The sequence below is a fragment of the Ranitomeya imitator genome, chromosome 4 (assembly GCF_032444005.1).
Source record: "Ranitomeya imitator isolate aRanImi1 chromosome 4, aRanImi1.pri, whole genome shotgun sequence".
Lineage (NCBI taxonomy): Eukaryota > Metazoa > Chordata > Amphibia > Anura > Dendrobatidae > Ranitomeya > Ranitomeya imitator.
Window position 1 is genome coordinate 433757401 of NC_091285.1, and position 18828 is coordinate 433776228.

An 18828-nucleotide genomic window follows, 5' to 3' on the forward strand; every position below is an offset into this window, starting at 1 on the left:
AGTTTGCTTGTTATTTTCTCTCTGGTTAACGTACTGTCAATACTTGTTTAGATCTGGACTACCTATTTATTTCATTTCTGAGGCTTTTTACCCGTTATTCTGAATTTATGTCACCGATTCTATCACCATTCTTTAAGCGGGAGTATGAGATAATATTAAGTAATGTGGTCATGGCAGTTTGATTGGCAAGCCATTGTATGTATCTCTCTATTGCTTTAGAATATTATGGTATGGTTTATAAGTACATAATTTAGACGCATCAACATAACAATTCCGCCGCGTTATGTTTTCTTTATTCTTGAATAAGTTAAATATGATAATGTAAAAAGCTGCCATAAATAGTGGCTGCTTTAATAGGTCATAGTGGAGCGCAGGTTGCGTTCCAGATGAGACTTCCGGGTGTTGTCATGAGTGGCATTTTCACCGTAATGACGTAGGCAGGTTTCCATAGCGATTTGTATACGCGGTGACCTATGGTTAGTTCATTTGCGGCCGCTGTAATAGATTGGTCTGAAGCGCAAGTTGCGTTCCAGCGGCTACTTCCGGGCGGTGTACCGGATATGGAGCGGCCATATTTGGTGTGCTCGCTGCAAGGACGCAACTGTTACCATGGTGAATGGTGACCTCACACTAGTAAACCGGAAGTATAGCGGCCATGCTAGAAGACACGTGCAGTGTTCGTAATGGCGTGCATAAGCGGCGGTATTGGATTGGGTGAGTTATTATGATTAGACACCTGATTTTCGTGCTGTGTATAGCTTATAAAGGTAATCAAAGTGGGTGTGACGAATAGCCATTGCAAGCCCGAGTATTACCAGGATGGAACCCTAGTTTCTTACGCAGTAGCCAAGTACCCTATTTGAGCATAGAGGTCCCCTGAGGAGTCGTGGCAGAGACGAAACGCGTCGGGACATACAGGGACAAATAGGGCTATTCTATAAAAGGGTCAGATGTGGACTGCCCTTGTAAGGGCGGGAGTTCTGGGATCAGGGCCATACTAGCCTATACAGGGCATACTAGGTCATTTTTTTGGATCCACTCCCTCTGAAGGAGCTTGGTTGCTTGGAAACAAAGAGGGGATGATCGATGCCTGCAGGACTGATGGGTGAGATCTTTCTTTTATATTTTCTGTGTATGACAAACAAAGAACGTAACCAAGCTAATTAGTCCACATAGGGACCGTAGCTATATCCCTTTAATAGGAGCATCATGTATGATGTCGGGATGGTTTAATTTTCGGTCCTGTTATTTATGATCGGGCATCTAATCTGATCAGAACTGAATTTAGTGCATGTTTAATAGGGACCTCTGAGGAGGTATCCATATCCCTATGTGATGTTGGTCCGGATGGACAATAAATATTGATAATTGAGATTTTAAGATACACTTTATCATTGTTTTCCTTTTTTTTGGGTAGCTTTTACTTTAATATGATTAAAAGTTATATTTTATATTATTTTCTCTTGGCTGGACAATATTTATAGGAGAGAGGAATTGAGTTAAACTCAACTTTGCTGGTAATCAGAAAAGGCAAGTGCAGATTTGCCACAGATTTTATGCGGATTTTGTGTGTTTTTGTTGCAGAATTGATGCCGATTTTTTGTGGATTTTCTGCGTTTTTTACCCCTGCGGATTTCTATTATGGAAGGGGTCAGAAATGCTGCAGTTCCGCACAAAAGAAGTAGCATGCTACTACTTTTGATCCGCAGCAGTTTTCATGCAGATTGTTCCGCACCATTAGCACAGTTTTTTTTTCCAATTGATTTACATTGTACTGTAAATTACTGTGCGGAACTGCAGCGTTTCTGCGCAGAAAAGTCCGCTGCGGATCCGCACAAATTCCGCATCGTGTGCACACAGCCTAACACAGAAGGTGCTTGCCTTAAAGAGAACTTGTCGGCAGGATTTTGCTAAGTACACACATGGCTATAATAATGGCGCTGTGATATTTATTAAAACGATACCTGTGGTGAAAAAAAACAGCTTTGTGCATTTTGTATAATTAGGGATTGAAGTTTTCTTATAATCATAGCTTCGTGCATCGGGGCGGGACTGTGTGTAGGGTCCTCGGCTCTGCTATGGACCCTCTGCTGCTCCTGCTAGCTTTATCATCCTCCTGGTTTAAACTTTGCACTGGAGCTGTCCTCGTTGCAGGCAGCGCTTGCGCACATTGATCTCCTGGCACTCATTAGCAAAATGGTGCCGGTGGTGGCACATGAACAGATTTAGATCTCCACTGCCAATTTCCTGAAGACTGCCAGGAGACCAATGAGTGCAAATGCCGCCCACGGCTAGAACGGCTCCAGCACAAAGTTTAAACCTGGAGAATGATAAAGAAAACAGGAGCAGCGCAGGGACCTTGGCAGAGTCAAAGACCCTACCCACAGTCCTGCCCTGATGCACAAAGTTGTGATTCTAAAGGTACCGTCACACTAGACGATATCGCTAGCGATCCGTGACGTTGCAGCATCCTGGCTAGCGATATCGTCCAGTGTGACAGGCAGCAGCGATCAGGCCCCTGCTGTGATGTCGCTGGTCGGGGAAGAAAGGCCAGAACTTTATTTCGTCGCTGGCTCTCCCGCTGACATCGCTGAATCGGCGTGTGTGACGCCGATTCAGCGATGTCTTCGCTGGTAACCAGGGTAAACATCGGGTTACTAAGCGCAGAGCCGCGCTTAGTAACCCGATGTTTACCCTGGTTACCATCGTTAAAGTAAAAAAAAAACCACTACATACTTACCTACCGCTGTCTGTCCCCGGCGCTGTGCATCTCTGCTCTGGCTGTGAGCGCCAGGCAGCCGGAAAGCAGAGCGGTGACGTCACCACTCTGCTTTCCGGCCGCTGTGCTCACAGCCAGACCAGAGAAGCACAGCGCCGGGGACAGACAGCGGTAGGTAAGTATGTAGTGGTTTTTTTTTTACTTTAACGATGGTAACCAGGGTAAACATCGGGTTACTAAGCGCGGCCCTGTGCTTAGTAACCCGATGTTTACCCTGGTTACCGGCATCGTTGGTCGCTGGAGAGCTGTCTGTGTGACAGCTCTCCAGCGACCAAACAGCGACGCTGCAGCGATCCGGATCGTTGTCAGTATCGCTGCAGCGTCGCTTAGTGTGACGGTACCTTAAGAAAACTTCAAACCCTGATTACATGAAATACACAAAACGGGTTTCTTCACCACATACATCATTTTAATCAGTTTCACAGCACCATTATGGCCATGTGTGTACGTTACTTAAGGGAACCAGTCAGTAGGATTGTGCACAATAAACTACACACAGTGTCAGGTCGGCGCTGTTATACTGATTACAATGATACCTTGGTTGATGAAATCCATCTTGTGGTTGTTGTTTAATCTTTATTTTCAGTTTTTAGTTAATGATCTGCTCGTGCTCCGGGGCGGCCTGTGGGGAGTCTTCATGTGGTGCTCTGATTAGGTATTCATCTGTATTATCTGACATACATGACTGATCTCTCAGTGACCTGCCCTCTATTTCACAAACTGATTATATGTTTTGGAAAAAAAAATCACCTTCAGCAGTCAGGTGATCACATGTATGATGGGCAAATCCGGTCTCAAAATGGCGCCTGACGCGCCTGCTCAGTAGCATCTATCGGCAATCCAATAGATGCTACTGTGCAGGCGCTGGCGGTGCCATCTGGCTAGAGAAAAAAAAATTGTCTCCACCAAGATGGCACAATCCTGCTTCATGTTCCCTTTAAGGGAACAAAGCCTGATTCACACTTCAGTATCTTATCAGTATTTTTCATCTATGTATCTATGATCCTTTAAGAGTGGATCATAAACAGAGTGCTCATCCAAGAGGAAAGTTATTGTGTTGCACAAATATCATCAGCTCAAAAGCTCAAAAGTTAAAGTACCGTACTGTATTTTTTTGTTAATTTTAGTTAATGGCACTTATGGCATGGTACAAATTACATTTTGACCTTGGTATACAAGTTTTTACATTTATGCTTGCCATTTTTCAAGATGATCTGTCTGAGCAGAGGTTGGGGGTCTGGGTAGTGTAACTTCGGTGGTAAAACATCACTGTACCTTCATGATAGTTTGTTTCTTGTGCGATAAGTTGTTTTTTTAATGGTCCCATTTTGGGGTGCACCTTAGTCATTGATAGTTTATACCAACAGTTCTACATTTTCTAAGAACAGCTCCACATTTTGTTTCATTTTTTTTTTCTCTGAAAAATGCCAGGCTGTATCTGTTATGTCGATTCCCTTTTTGTAATCATTTTTTTACAACTGATTGATGCGAGATTGGCTTCTCTAAAGGTACCTTCACACATAACGATATTGTTAACGATATCGTTGCTATTTGTGACGTAGCAACGATATCGTTAATGAAATCGTTCTGTATGACAGCGACCAACGATCAGGCCCCTGCTGGGAGATCGTTGGTCGCTGAATAAAGTCCAGAACTTTATTTCGTCGCTGGATCTCCCGCTGACATCGCTGGATCGGCGTGTGTGACACCGATCCAGCGATGTCTTCACTGGTAACCAGGGTAAACATCGGGTAACTAAGCGCAGGGCCGCGCTTAGTAACCCGATGTTTACCCTGGATACCATGCTAAAAGTTAAAAAAAACAAACACTACATACTTACCTAACGCTGTCTGTCCTCCAGCGCTGTGCTCTGCACTCCTCCTGTACTGTCTGTGAGCCGGAAAGCAGAGCGGTGACGTCACCGCTCTGCTTTCCGGCTCACAGCCAGTACAGGAGGAGTGCAGAGAAGCAGAGCGCAGCGCTGGAGGACAGACAGCGGTAGGTAAGTATCTAGTGTTTGTTTTTTTTAACTTTTAGCATGGTATCCAGGGTAAACATCGGGTTACTAAGCGCGGCCCTGCGCTTAGTTAAGGCCCCTTCACATTTAGCGACGCTGCAGCGATACCGACAACGATCCGGATCGCTGCAGCGTCGCTGTTTGGTCGCTGGAGAGCTGTCACACAGACCGCTCTCCAGCGACCAACTATGCCGGTAACCAGGGTAAACATCGGGTAACTAAGCGCAGGGCCGCGCTTAGTAACCCGATGTTTACCCTGGTTACCATGCTAAAAGTAAAAAAAAACAAACACTACATACTTACCTACCGCTGTCTGTCCTCCAGCGCTGCGCTCTGCTTCTCTGCTCTCCTCTTGTACTGTCTGGGAGCCGGAAAGCAGAGCGGTGACGTCACCGCTCTGCTTTCCGGCTCACAGCCAGTGCAGGAGGAGTGCAGAGCGCAGCGCTGGAGGACAGACAGCGGTAGGTAAGTATGTAGTGTTTGTTTTTTTTTACTTTTAGCATGGTAACCAGGGTAAACATCGGGTTACTAAGCGCGGCCCTGCGCTTAGTTACCCGATGTTTACCCTGGTTACCAGTGAAGACATCGCTGGATCGGTGTCACACACGCCGATCCAGCGATGTCTCCAGGGAGTCCAGCGACGAAATAAAGTTCTGGACTTTCCTCAGCGACCAACGATCTCCCAGCAGGGGCCTGATCGTTGGTTGCTGTCACACATAACGATTTCATTAATGATATCGTTGCTATGTCACAAATAGCAACGATATCGTTAACAATATCGTTATGTGTGAAGGTACCTTTACCCGATGTTTACCCTGGTTACCGGCATCGTTGGTCGCTGGAGAGCGGTCTGTGTGACAGCTCTCCAGCGACCAAACAGCGACGCTGCAGCGATCCGGATCGTTGTCGGTATCGCTGCAGCGTCGCTTAATGTGAAGGGGCCTTTACCTTCAGGAATGTTTTGGCTTTATAAAACTACCCCATTGTCTTGCACCCCTTCTTCAGGACTCCTACCACATTCCTAACGTAGGAATGTACATTTTTAATGTTGTGGAGATCAGACTGAACTAAAGGAATCCATCTTGTCTTCTTCCTGAGAAAGCTCGCTTACAACAAGATACATTTCTGCTGACTTGACATTTCCTTTTATGGAAGTAATCATGTGTGCATTCCTTCTTTCAATAGCAGCCTTTCATTCACCTTCCAGATGATGTAACTTTCTACTGATAAAGACTGGTATAGATTGTTTATGTAAGAGATAGTGAAATATGAGCGCTTGTGCGCATGTCTGTAAAAGAATAATTCTTTTCTATATAAAGGGAGGGCAAAGCCCAGAGAGAGAGAGATGTGCTCCTGGGCTTCCCCTGTACATGATCACACAATACCTTGTTTGCGTGTCATTTACTCAGGATCCCTACCTCTAGTAAGCCAGGGACTGAGAAGGACTTAACATTTCTTTGGCGCACCGAACAGGGACCCGAGATGAGAGTATTTGCTCGAGATTCACCTGCAGATACGGACAATGGAGATCTGGGATAATGGACGGCAAATGAACTGAAAAACCTGGCCAGGTAAGAGACATTATTAGTTCTCTTTTATCTGCCTTGTATTATCCGAAAGATCTCTATGAGCCGTGTCACGCTGGGTTAGTCTAGTAGTGAGTAGATACCTATAAAACTCGGGTTACTATATTGTATAGATTTATGAGTCCTGTCCCTGGCAGTGTGTGAACAGTGTGAAGGTTGTGGTATGTTGTGAAAGAAGAGCAAAAGTGCGTAGAAAAATAAGCCGAAATAGTTGGGGTATAAGCCTTATACACGGAAGTCAGCCTAACTGGGTCATGTGGTTGCGTCCTTTCGGGGAGACCTCCGCCCATGCTTGACTCTCATTTAAGTGCTTAACCTCCTTCATTTCTGGATAAGGTTTGATAGAATGAGCCCAGGACGCGGGTCCATGAGCCTGGGACAAGTATGCTAACTGACACAGAAAGTTTTGTGATCTGTATGGTGTTGCTGGGTCTGTTTGCGTGCATAATAGCACTTAAGTACATTCTGCACATTAGAAAGAATGGAGCAGATCAGCCCTTCAATATTTTAGCTCCCTAGGAGAGAAGGCAACGAGACATCACCTAGGATAAGTGATTGTCCAAACGTCACCTGGGGTAGAAATAGCTAATATTGAAAAAAAAAAATAAAAAAGAAAAATGGGAAATAAACAGACAAAAACCGTCTTAGGACAAGTGGAAGCAGCAGATATCATACAGGAAAGATGTGGGAAGACAGTCAGAAGTCAGATTAGAAGGGTAAGAGAAAAATTGGGAATTTCAGAAGCACTTATGTTCAGTACAGAATGGGAAAAACTGAGTAAAGAACGAGGTGGAATTATCAAAGACAATGGGTGGGAAGAAATCATACACTGTATGATAGAGGTCTCAAAAACAGCTAAAGAGGAGAATTGGAAGTATGATCCAGACACTTCCAAATGGATTATGGGGAAGGGAAAAAGTTGTGACATAATCCCACCACCTTACCTAGATCCAAAAGCCCAATCATTTGTACCATCTGGAGGAGCAGAAGGAGGAAAACAATTTCCAGCCTTGTATCCCAATCTTGGTGGGGTAGGAGGATGGGTATGTTCACACTGTGGACAACAAAATCCAGATTGGAGAAATGATTGCCTAGTCTGTGGTACACCTAGACATGGCGCTGTACTTGCCCCTGTTAGGGTAGTACCAAGACCCTTTAGGGAACCTGGTGCTGACGGGGTAATGGGAACTAGATATCACCAGACCCGACAGTATTTTCCTTGGTCCCCTGCTGAAGGTATGTCCCTCCTGCATAATGCGCCTGATCCCACTCAATATCCCATCCGATTTGCACAATACATACAACAAATCATGCAGACTCATGCTGGGGTCTGGGCGGACGGGGAAGAATTATGTAGAATGAAAATGTCCCCCGGACTTTTTCAGGAATTATTGACACACCTACAGCCCAATAGACCAGTGGCAGAAGGGGGTGCCTTACAGACAGAAGCATCAGGTACCCAGTTCACAGAGGCATTAATAATTTTCATGAGAGAAAAACAGAGGGAAAGGGGATCTACGGGTGTGATTATGCAGAAATTTGGGCAAAGTATTGAAGAATATAGTCAAGAATTAGAAAATAGCTTTAGGGATGAAGGATTGGATTTGACTGATGCTTCAGTAAGGAGACTTTTTACAAAACAATTAATAGAGGGGCTAGATCCGAAAATCAGAGAAAAATTTAAATCCTCTACTCCAGATTGGAGAACAATTGAACAACCAAATATTGTGAAACAACGATGTTTAGGAATAGTCATGGATATGAGAGAGAATCGTAAGCCTGTTAGAATAGCACAAGCTAATACAGGAGGAAGAGTGAGACACAACTTTCCTTGCCACTACTGTAAAAAGCCAGGTCATTTCCAAAGAGAGTGCAGGAAGAAGTTGGCAGATATAAAGTCAGGCAAATTTGTTCCCAGAAATAACCCTCCCCAAACGGACAACCAGCAGAAATCTACCATCATAGATGGTCCCATACCAGATTCAGATTGACTCGATGTGTTACAAACTTCCCTACCAGCTAGAAGACCTATGATACAGGTGAATGTGGGGGGGAGAGAGATTCCATTTTTGATAGATACAGGTGCAACTTCCTCAATTTTGAATCAAGATTTTCTTCCGAATCCGGAAGATATTTCAGAACAAACAACTTTTGCTAAGGGTTATGATGGGGTAATTCGAACACTGCCATATACTGTGCCCCTAGAGGTCTCATTAGGACCTAAATGTTTTGCATCCAGATTTTTGTATGCCAGAGGTGCCCCAACATGTTTGTTAGGAACTGATGTCCTAAAGAAATTAGAAGCTAACATCAATTTTAGGGAAGATGGCACAGTTATACTGACTATCCCTGATGATGCAGAAACATTAGAACAATATGTTAGAATTCAGGCTTTTGAGGATTATGCTGAAGAAAAAGAGTACACCACAGATCTAGACCTCTCAATGGTCCCAGAAACACTGTGGGCACAGGGTGACACCGATGTGGGACTATTGCATATCTCTCCTGTAAAACTATCTGTGCAACCAGGAACTGTTCTCCCACAGCTCAGACAATACCCTGTGAGTGCCCAGCAGGAACTAGCGATTACAAAACAGATAGAGGGATATAAAGAGAAAGGAGTTTTGGTAGAGATACAATCACCTGCTAACACTCCTCTGTATCCAGTCAAAAAGAGAACTCTTGATAAGAGTTCTATGCCCAAATATCGTATGGTACATGATTTAAGAGAAATAAACAAAGTTCTAGATCCAATCACCCCAGTTGTACCCAATCCTCATACGTTACTATCACAGATACCAGCCAGTTCTCAAGTATTTACTGTAATAGATCTTTCAAATGCATTTTTCTCGGTTCCTTTACACCAAGATAGTTGGCATTTGTTTGCATTTACATTTAAGGGCAAACAGTTGGCGTGGACACGCCTTCCACAGGGAATGATACACTCCCCTACTCTTTATTCAAATGCCCTACAAACAGTCCTTCAGAGGTTTGAACCCGAACCACAGGTAGTAATTTTGCAGTATGTGGATGACCTACTACTTTGCTGCCCAGATCTAGAAACTGCAAAAAGGTCCACTGTGAGTTTACTATGTTTTTTAGAAAAAGAAGGGTGTAAAGTGAATAGACAAAAGCTACAAGTTTGTCAGACCAAAGTGGTCTTTCTAGGTCATTGCATTTCTCAAGGTAAAAAGCATCTTACACCACAAAGAACTGAAGCAATAAGACAGATGAATGAGCCTAGAAATCATAAACAGCTACGAGCATTTTTAGGAATAGTGTCTCATTGTAGACAATGGATTATACATGCCAGTCAACTAATGCAACCACTGTATGACTGTGTAAAAAGTGAACCTTATTTGTTGACAAAAGAAGGTCAGATTTCGTTCCAACAATTAAAAGATGCCCTTGTTTCAGCTCCAGCGTTAGGACTACCAGACTACACCAAACCGTTTCAGCTTATGGCTGCAGAAGTTGATTCCCATGCTACAGGAGTTCTTACCCAGAAGCATGCAGGGAAACAAAGACCAATTGCATATCTTTCAGCAAGGTTAGATCCCGTAGCTAGAGCAGCGCCAACCTGTGTACGTGTAGTTGTTGCTGTCTCACTATTGTTGGACAAAGCATCAGAAATTGTCCTAGAGTATCCACTCACAGTTCAAACTACACATGATGTTTATGGGATATTAAACCAGGTCCAACCAAAACACATTTCCATGGCCAGACATTTGCGGCTACAGTGTTCTTTGTTGCTCCCCTCTACTATCACATTTGCTAGGCTTCAGACTCTCAATATAGCTACACTGCTACCTCTCGAGTCTGAAGGGGGGAATAAGGACACTGATCCACACGCAAATTTTTTCCCTACAGACACACATGATTGTACAGAGCTCATTTTACAAGAAACGGTAGGCTTACCCAATGTATCCGAAACACCACTTCAAAATCCAGATTTAGAGCTGTTTATAGATGGTAGTAGGTTTGCAGATGACACAGGTAACTTCCATACAGGGTATGCAGTTGTGTCAGAATCTGAAACTCTCAAAGCAGAACCACTTCCACCGAAACAGTCTGCACAAGAAGCAGAACTAACAGCATTGATTGAAGCTCTTAAAATAGCTGAGAACCAGACAGCTAATATATACACTGATTCTAGGTATGCACATGGTATTGTGTTTGATTTTGGAGTAATCTGGAGAGCTAGAGGTTACATGACAGCGTCAGGACAACCTGTAAAACATGCTTCTCTGATCAAACAGATCTTAGAGGCTGCACAAGAAACAAAAGAAGTAGCAGTAATCAAGGTAGCTGCACATGTGAGACTCGACACTAGGGAATCTAGGGGAAATGATAGGGCTGATAAAGCAGCCAAAGCAGCAGCTGTCAAACCCTTACAACAGGTTCATACTGTAAACCCCACTGAAAATACTGAAGATAGACTGAGACAAGCACAGGAAGATGCAGGAGAAGAGGAGAGGGACAGGTGGAAAAAGGAAGGGGCAGAAGAACAAGCGGGAATTTGGAAGAAAGATGGACTAATATGTCTACCTAGAGCCTGGTATCCGATTGTAGTTGGTGGACTGCACCACCCTACTCATGTGTCTGCAAATGCAATGACACTACTGGCAAAGCAAGTCTGGTTGGCTCCAGGTTTTGGCAACTATGCAAGAGACTATTGTGCTGCATGCGCTATATGCCTGGCACATAATCCCGGACAGACAACAAAGACCCCTATGAAGCACCACGTCCGACCTCTCTACCCGTTTCAGCGATTACAAATAGACTTTATCCAGCTGCCAAAAAGTAATGGGTATGAGTATGTGTTGGTATGTGTGGACATGTTCTCGGGGTGGCCAGAGGCCTATCCAGTTCGGAAGGCTTCAGCTAAAAACACTGCTGTAAAGCTAGTTGCCGAACTGATACCCCGTTACGGTCTCCCTGAAGTGATCGAGTCAGATAGGGGTACTCATTTCACTGGAGAAATATTTCAAAATGTACTGAAAATGTTGGGTGTTGAAAGTCAGTTACACACTCCGTACCATCCTCAAAGTTCTGGTAAGGTGGAACGCATGAATGGAACTTTAAAATTAAAAATACAGAAAGCCATGGCTGAAACAGGAAAGCCTTGGACAGAATGCCTTCCACTGGCCCTTTACTCAATACGCAATACCCCAAGGGGTAAGACTAAACTGTCTCCATATGAAATTTTGTTTGGCAGGACTGCCAATTTAGGATGTTATTTTCCACAGCAACTTGTGTTAAATATTGAGTCATTGACTTCTTATGTGCAAAATCTTCAGAAACAATTAACTAAGGTGCATGCACAAGTTTTTGCTTCCCTTCCAGATCCTGACAACACAGAAGGAAGTCACAAGTTGGAACCAGGTGATCAAGTCTATGTAAAAAGACACACCAGAAAGGCTCTAGAACCAAGGTTTGACGGACCCTTCCAAGTCCTGTTGACAACACCTACATCAGTCAAGCTTGAAGGAAAGGCATCATGGATACATGCAAGCCATTGCAAGAAAAGCAGTATAAACTCATGATATTGATGTTAATAATGATAACCTCAACGGAGGCGTGGGATAGACTGAATTCTCTAGCCCCTTTGAACAATAGATTCGTACAACATCATAGAAAATTAGTGCATGACTTGTTAAACAATACACAAACCCTGACAGATTGTTGGATCTGTACCCATTCGCCGGTATCAGCCACAAGTATACCTTTTCTAGCAGTTCCCGTATTAGCAGAAGAAATATTCGCTTGGCCTAATTGTTCAGACAACCTGGCCAACAACCAAATTGGTAATGCTAGGCTGTGGAATACTACAATCGCCATACCAATTGTGGGATGGGTAGAATTTCCTTGGTGGCAGGGTAATCTCTCAGGGAGTAACACACATCTACAATATTTAGCATTTAGGGGAGGAAAATGGGTACCTAGAAATAAGACTGAATTAACTAATTTAGGACAGGTCCCCACAGAAAATCTACAGCTTAGTTTCAGTACAACCGTCCCCCCCTCTGATGCTTTCAAACCTGTAGTATTGGAAAGATACATACATAATAGAAAATGGAAACATTCTAAATTGTTCCCCCAAGGTGATGCAAACAGTTGTACAAGTAAGCTGGGGAACCTGGTTTGTAATAAATCCGATGAGTATATCAAAGGAATGCCTGTATGTGGGAATCCCGCAGCCGGGTACTGTAGCCCCTTGGGACAAAAACCCTCTTGGTGTATGCTTCAGAATGTATCTAGATTTGTGGACTTGGCTCACAGATTGGTATTGCAGCACTCAGCTCTATGGGATCTGCCTGAAGGTACATTTTGGATATGCGGAGAAGGAGCATATAAATGGCTTCCCGTAGGTATAAAGGGTACTTGTACATTAGGACGCCTAACCCCGGCTACATTCATAATTTCAAATAAACAAGTGAATATGCAAGCCGTGCCCAAGCACACACTGTATAAAAGAGCTGCAGATAACTCACCACGTCCCTCGGGGAGGCCACATATAGTACAAATGGGAATTCCTAACAAAATTGCTAGTACCATTTTTATTTATCCTATGTTAACACAGATGTGGGATAAATTAGTTAGAGCCACGGATTATCTAGATGATCAGATCTGGGATATATTGGATATACTAAACACTAGTATAGCTGTACAGAATCAGCTTATAATAGTCACTAACCAACATACCCTGGTATTGGATTACCTAACTGCCTCACAAGGGGGTATGTGTCAAATCATCGGACCCACCTGCTGTCATTATATAGACCCGAATAGTACTATGAGTATGACATTTAAATTAAAAGACGTACAACGACTCAGGGATCAGTATGACAAAGACAATGACCAAAATAAGGATAGCTGGTGGTCAGATACCTTTTCTTTTCTTAACCCAGCCAACTGGTTCAGAGGAATCGGTGGGTGGGTTGCTGGGATTATGCAGAGCATAATACATATAGTTATGATTATTGTAGTCATATACGTACTATTCCAGATTGTGCTCAAGAGTATCTCAGTATGCACAGATAAACTTTGTGTAATAGATGCAAGAGTATAAAGTTTTTTTTTCCTTCTTCTCTTATGTTATCCTTTGCTAATACTGATTATTGCGCTTATTTTGCTATCCCTTTGTAATATCTGTACTTATTGCAAAACAAAGAAAAGGTTGCGAGAGTTAAACGGAAGAATTAATACTAGATTTGATTCTCTTATTGAATACAAGCATGTACATGTGTAATACCAAATAAAGGCTTTGTCTTTGGCCCTGTGGTAATAAAATAAATAAAAGAAAATGTCAAAGGGGGGAATTGTGGAGATCAGACTGAACTAAAGGAATCCATCTTGTCTTCTTCCTGAGAAATCTCGCTTACAACAAGATACATTTCTGCTGACTTGACATTTCCTTTTATGGAAGTAATCATGTGTGCATTCCTTCTTTCAATAGCAGCCTTTCATTCACCTTCCAGATGATGTAACTTTCTACTGATAAAGACTGGTATAGATTGTTTATGTAAGAGATAGTGAAATATGAGCGCTTGTGCGCATGTCTGTAAAAGAATAATTCTTTTCTATATAAAGGGAGGGCAAAGCCCAGAGAGAGAGATGTGCTCCTGGGCTTCCCCTGTACATGATCACACAATACCTTGTTTGCGTGTCATTTACTCAGGATCCCTACCTCTAGTAAGCCAGGGACTGAGAAGGACTTAACAATGTTAAACTGCATGAATAAGATGTTTGTTTCCTTTCTGTTGGAAGAGAAGAATGATAGACCCATAGGCATCGCATAGTGTTGACTAGACTATAGCTCATCTCCCTACCACCCATAACCTACTTGACTATATTAAGAGGTTATCTAGCCTTAAGGTACCGTCACACTGGACGATATCGCTAGCGATCTGTGACGTTGCAGCGTCCTGGCTAGCGATATCGTCCAGTGTGACAGGCAGCAGCGATCAGGCCCCTGCTGTGATGTCGCTGGTCAGGGCAGAAAGTCCAGAACTTTATTTCGTCGCTGGCTCTCCCGCTGACATCGCTGAATCGGCGTGTGTGACGCCGATTCAGCGATGTCTTCGCTGGTAACCAGGGTAAACATCGGGTTACTAAGTGCAGGGCCACGCTTAGTAACCCGATGTTTACCCTGGTTACCATGGTTAAAGTTAAAAAAACAACCACTACATACTTACCTACCTCTGTCTGTCCTCGGCGCTCTGCTTCTCTGCTCTGGCTGTGAGCGCCGGGCAGCCGGAAAGCAGAGCGGTGACGTCACCGCTGTGCTTTCCGGCCGCTGTGCTCACAGCCAGAGCAGAGAAGCAGAGCGCCGGGGACAGACAGCGGTAGGTAAGTATGTAGTGGTTGTTTTTTTTACTTTTACGCTGGTAACCAGGGTAAACATCGGGTTACTAAGCGCGGCCCTGCGCTTAGTAACCCGATGTTTACCCTGGTTACCGGCATCGTTGGTCGCTGGAGAGCTGTCTGTGTGACAGCTCTCCAGCGACCAAACAGCGACGCTGCAGCGATCCGGATCGTTGTCGGTATCGCTGCAGCGTCGCTTAATGTGACGGTACCTTTAAGGTACCGTCACACTCAGCAACTTTGCAACGAGAACGACAATGATCCGTGACGTTGCAGCGTCCTGGATAGCAATCTCGTTGTGTTTGACACGCAGCAGCGATCTGGATCCCGCCGTGACATCGCTGGTCGGAGCTAGAAGTCCAGAACTTTATTTCGTCGTCAGGTTGGCGTGTATCGTCATGTTTGACATCAAAAGCAACGATGCCAGCAATGTTTTACATGGAGCTAACAACCAGCGAGAACGATAAGTGAGTCGCCATTACGTCACTGGATCGCTCCTGCATCGTTCTGGAGTTGCCGTGTTTGACGTCTCTACAGCGACCTAAACAGCGACGCTCCAGCGATCGGCTCGTTGTCTATATCGCTGCATCGTCGCTGAGTGTGACGGTACCTTTAGGGTACAAGTCTGCAGTCACTCTATATGACTGCAGACTTATGAATCCACACATCGCATGCTCTGTGAGGATTCCCCGATGCCGTATGTCTGTGACTTGCAATTTTAGGCCACATTTCGACTAGATGTGTCCGGCCTCACTCGTTGCACTTACATTACGCGAGGCAATGCATGTCTAGTCGGCTTGTGACCGCATGTATCACATTCTTGCAGTCACGCACACACTGCTCCCGGCACCAGTGAATCCTCAAGGTGCAACCTGCAGTCTCCATCTCACACATCTTCCCTACCTGAACTATCTATCACAATAAATTATATCACGCTTTCCCCTGTACCTGAAGTCCGCTGCCTCGGAGTAACCCTCGACTCTGCCCTGTCCTTCAAACCACACATCCAAGCCCTTACCACCTCCTGCCACCTCCAACTCAAAAATATTTCCAGAATCCCTGCAGCTGCGGTTTGTCTTTGACTGTCTGGTTAATACTAACAACTTGGATGCCAATAGGCAGTTTACTGTAGCACTTTATGGTTTCTCTGTATTGTAAATGTATTAAAATTAAAAAGCCGTGTAGGCAGCTTTGGCTCGGTAGCGGTGCATATGTGCATGTTGGTATATTGAGTATATAGTTAGACCATTGTTGTAACAGACAAACTGGTATATATTGGCATACAAGTCTTATAGACTGTTGTAGCAAATAGACATACATTTAGATATATGAGCCGTGTAGGCTGCCTTGGCGTAACAGCTATATGTATATGCACAGTGGCACCTGATTATACAGCTAGACCATATTTTGCAATAGACTAAGTGGTATATATTAGTATATAAGCCTTACAGGCTGTTGGAGATACTAGGGATATATGTATATATATTGGCATTTTGAGCATGGTCCATTTGGTCCTGTTTAGGTAAATTAGTCGCCATGGTACCCACTAATTAGGCCCACAATAAATTGAGGAATAAGCTATTTCAGACTTATTTCATTACATACTATAATTGGTTATTGTGGTCTGTTGCACTTCACATGGAACTAGTTTTTGGATTGGAGGCATTCTGTATATCATCATAAAAAATGTATATTATGAAAAATGTATATATTATGCAATGAGTTTTTATCTCAGCTATTTATAATAAATTATTGGTTTGAACTGAACATTCTGTGGCCTGTTTAATTTTTTGGATAGGTCTTTTCTTCTTGGTATATGTCATTGCTTTGGATGTGTTCTTTATATATTTTGGACTAATATGTATAAATGTCACTATTAGTTTGTTCATCGTAATTTCTGTTTGTATTTTGCATGTAACCCCTCCTCGTGTACAGCACCATGGAATCAATGGTGCTCTAAAAACCAATAATAATATTAAATAACATAGTTGAACCCATTTAATCATTATAATACAATCACCCTCTTTTCCCTTTATGTCTTCCATGGAGAGATTTACTTAAATTGCGCATATGTAAAATACCTCTGTATACATATAATGAGCCCTCCCTGTAACATGATTAATGTTGGAGTCAAGAAACCTGATAAACTGGAGTCACTCGTGTTGTGTTGCTGAAAGGGTTTGTTTGTGCAAAATAAGTTATCACCTAGCCACAGGGTAGGGGACCAGCTGCTGATCAGTGGGGGTCTCACCCATCTGCATTTGTAGGGGCACTTTTATCCTTATTACAAGATGATGCTGCAAGTGAGGTGCACAATGGCTGCTTTATTCATTCCTTATGGGCCTGCAGGAAAAAGTCAAGGGCAGTGCCCCACTGGCAATGAATGGATGGCAGGTCGGGTCTGCATATTCTGAGTGGGCTAAAAGTGCCCTTTTCTGCTAATCAGTGCGGATCACAGCGTTAACAAGTTATCACCTATCCTGTTTTAACCAGACCACCTCTTTAACCAAGCAGAAATGTAATGTATTAGCTCTTTTTTTTAATTCCTTGCTGTGTTTATTGTGACATTAAATGCATACTATTAAATATACTATGCCCCTAACATGATACACTATATATATGTATTTATACAGTAATGTTGCCAATGACATTTTTACCCTTTCAGCATTTGAGCAGACTGATGATATCCTGCAGATACAATCTGCTTTCTTAGCGCCCCCTAGTGGCTGCCTGCAGACTTGCTGAGATGTGTTAATTTAGAGGGAGTGTCTTGTCCTTATTGATGCACAGAGAAGCACATAAAACATGCACAGGCGATCTGGAAGCAAGAAGCTGCTGAGCATTCAATGAAAGCCACATTAACCCTTCAACAACAGCCAGTGGATGTTTCCTAAGGCCATCCTTTTTGTCTTGCTGCTTCAAAGAAGCTTTGTTATGAAGCCAATGCCCCTAATTGCCCCAGTATAAATGCCAATGCCTGCACCAGGTAGTCATCCTTCTCCTCCCTGTGTGATGAGTTTCAGGAGACCGAGGAGCCCTCATCTATCATGGGAAATAAGCAAACTATATTTACTGATGAACAGCTAGATGCCTACCAGGTAAGGTCCAGCACAGCCATCTGTATGTTGTATGATACCAGGAATACCTATATATATATATATATATATATATATATATATATATATATATATATATATAATGTATTTATTCCTGCTACCTGGCATTCTTGGTCAATCATGTAAAAATATGTATGGCCACAGAGTTGATTCCAATCATATATATATATATATATATATATATATATATATATATATATATATATATATATATATATATATATATATATATATATATATATATATATATATATGTATATATATATATATATATGTATATATATATATATATAATCTACTATTCCATATTCTATATATATTTGTAGCATAGACATTTATGGTGTATGATGATACTCACAAATGTAAGGATGTGTTCTATTTATTCTATATATTATTTTACCTCTTGTAATATATATTTATTGTAAATAGTGTGATGGCATTAATCTTGAATGTGAACTGTATCCAAACTCCATTAAGTTGTTGTGATGCGCAAGCACAGCTGAGACAGGAAATGATATGTTACTGTTGTGTGACTCACATAGAATGGTCATTAAATGGCCTTGACATAAATGCTGTACTGAGGGGATGGCAGGAGAACATCAGAACATTGAGAGACATTGTCCAGTGAGATTGTAGCAAGGCCTGTGGTGAGTGCAGATCATCATTGTGGTTTTGGTTGATAGCCGCAGAAAAATAGAGAATGCATGACAGATATATATGAGAGCTGGGGACTGGAGTTGGGGCATCAGTTTGGAAAGTTTGAGTGATAGTTGGGTGGAGAGTTGGCTGTGCTAAATTGTGGATACCAGGAAATGGTGTAGAACATCGCAATGTCCTAGGGCATCTTCAGCTTCTCTTGTCCCTTGTTCCGTTGTATTGTCTACTAAAGGTTCCACCAATTTTTCAGAGTTGACAGACGTTCTCCAAAGCCTGGCTTCCAGCCTCCCTCTTTTTTCCTAGGGA

At 43.0% G+C, this 18828-nt stretch overlaps 1 protein-coding gene across 1 annotated transcript in view; it reads left to right on the top strand.

Moving 5' to 3' along the window:
* Nucleotides 1-17510: 17510 nt before the first annotated feature.
* Nucleotides 17511-18828, top strand: part of CIB2 (calcium and integrin binding family member 2) — a 28265-nt gene continuing 26947 nt past the window's right edge. Inside the window, exon 1 of the mRNA XM_069765567.1 lies at nt 17511-17847. Within this exon, the coding sequence (XP_069621668.1) occupies nt 17797-17847 (51 nt within the window). The 5' untranslated portion in view covers nt 17511-17796. The remainder of the gene's footprint in view (nt 17848-18828) is intronic.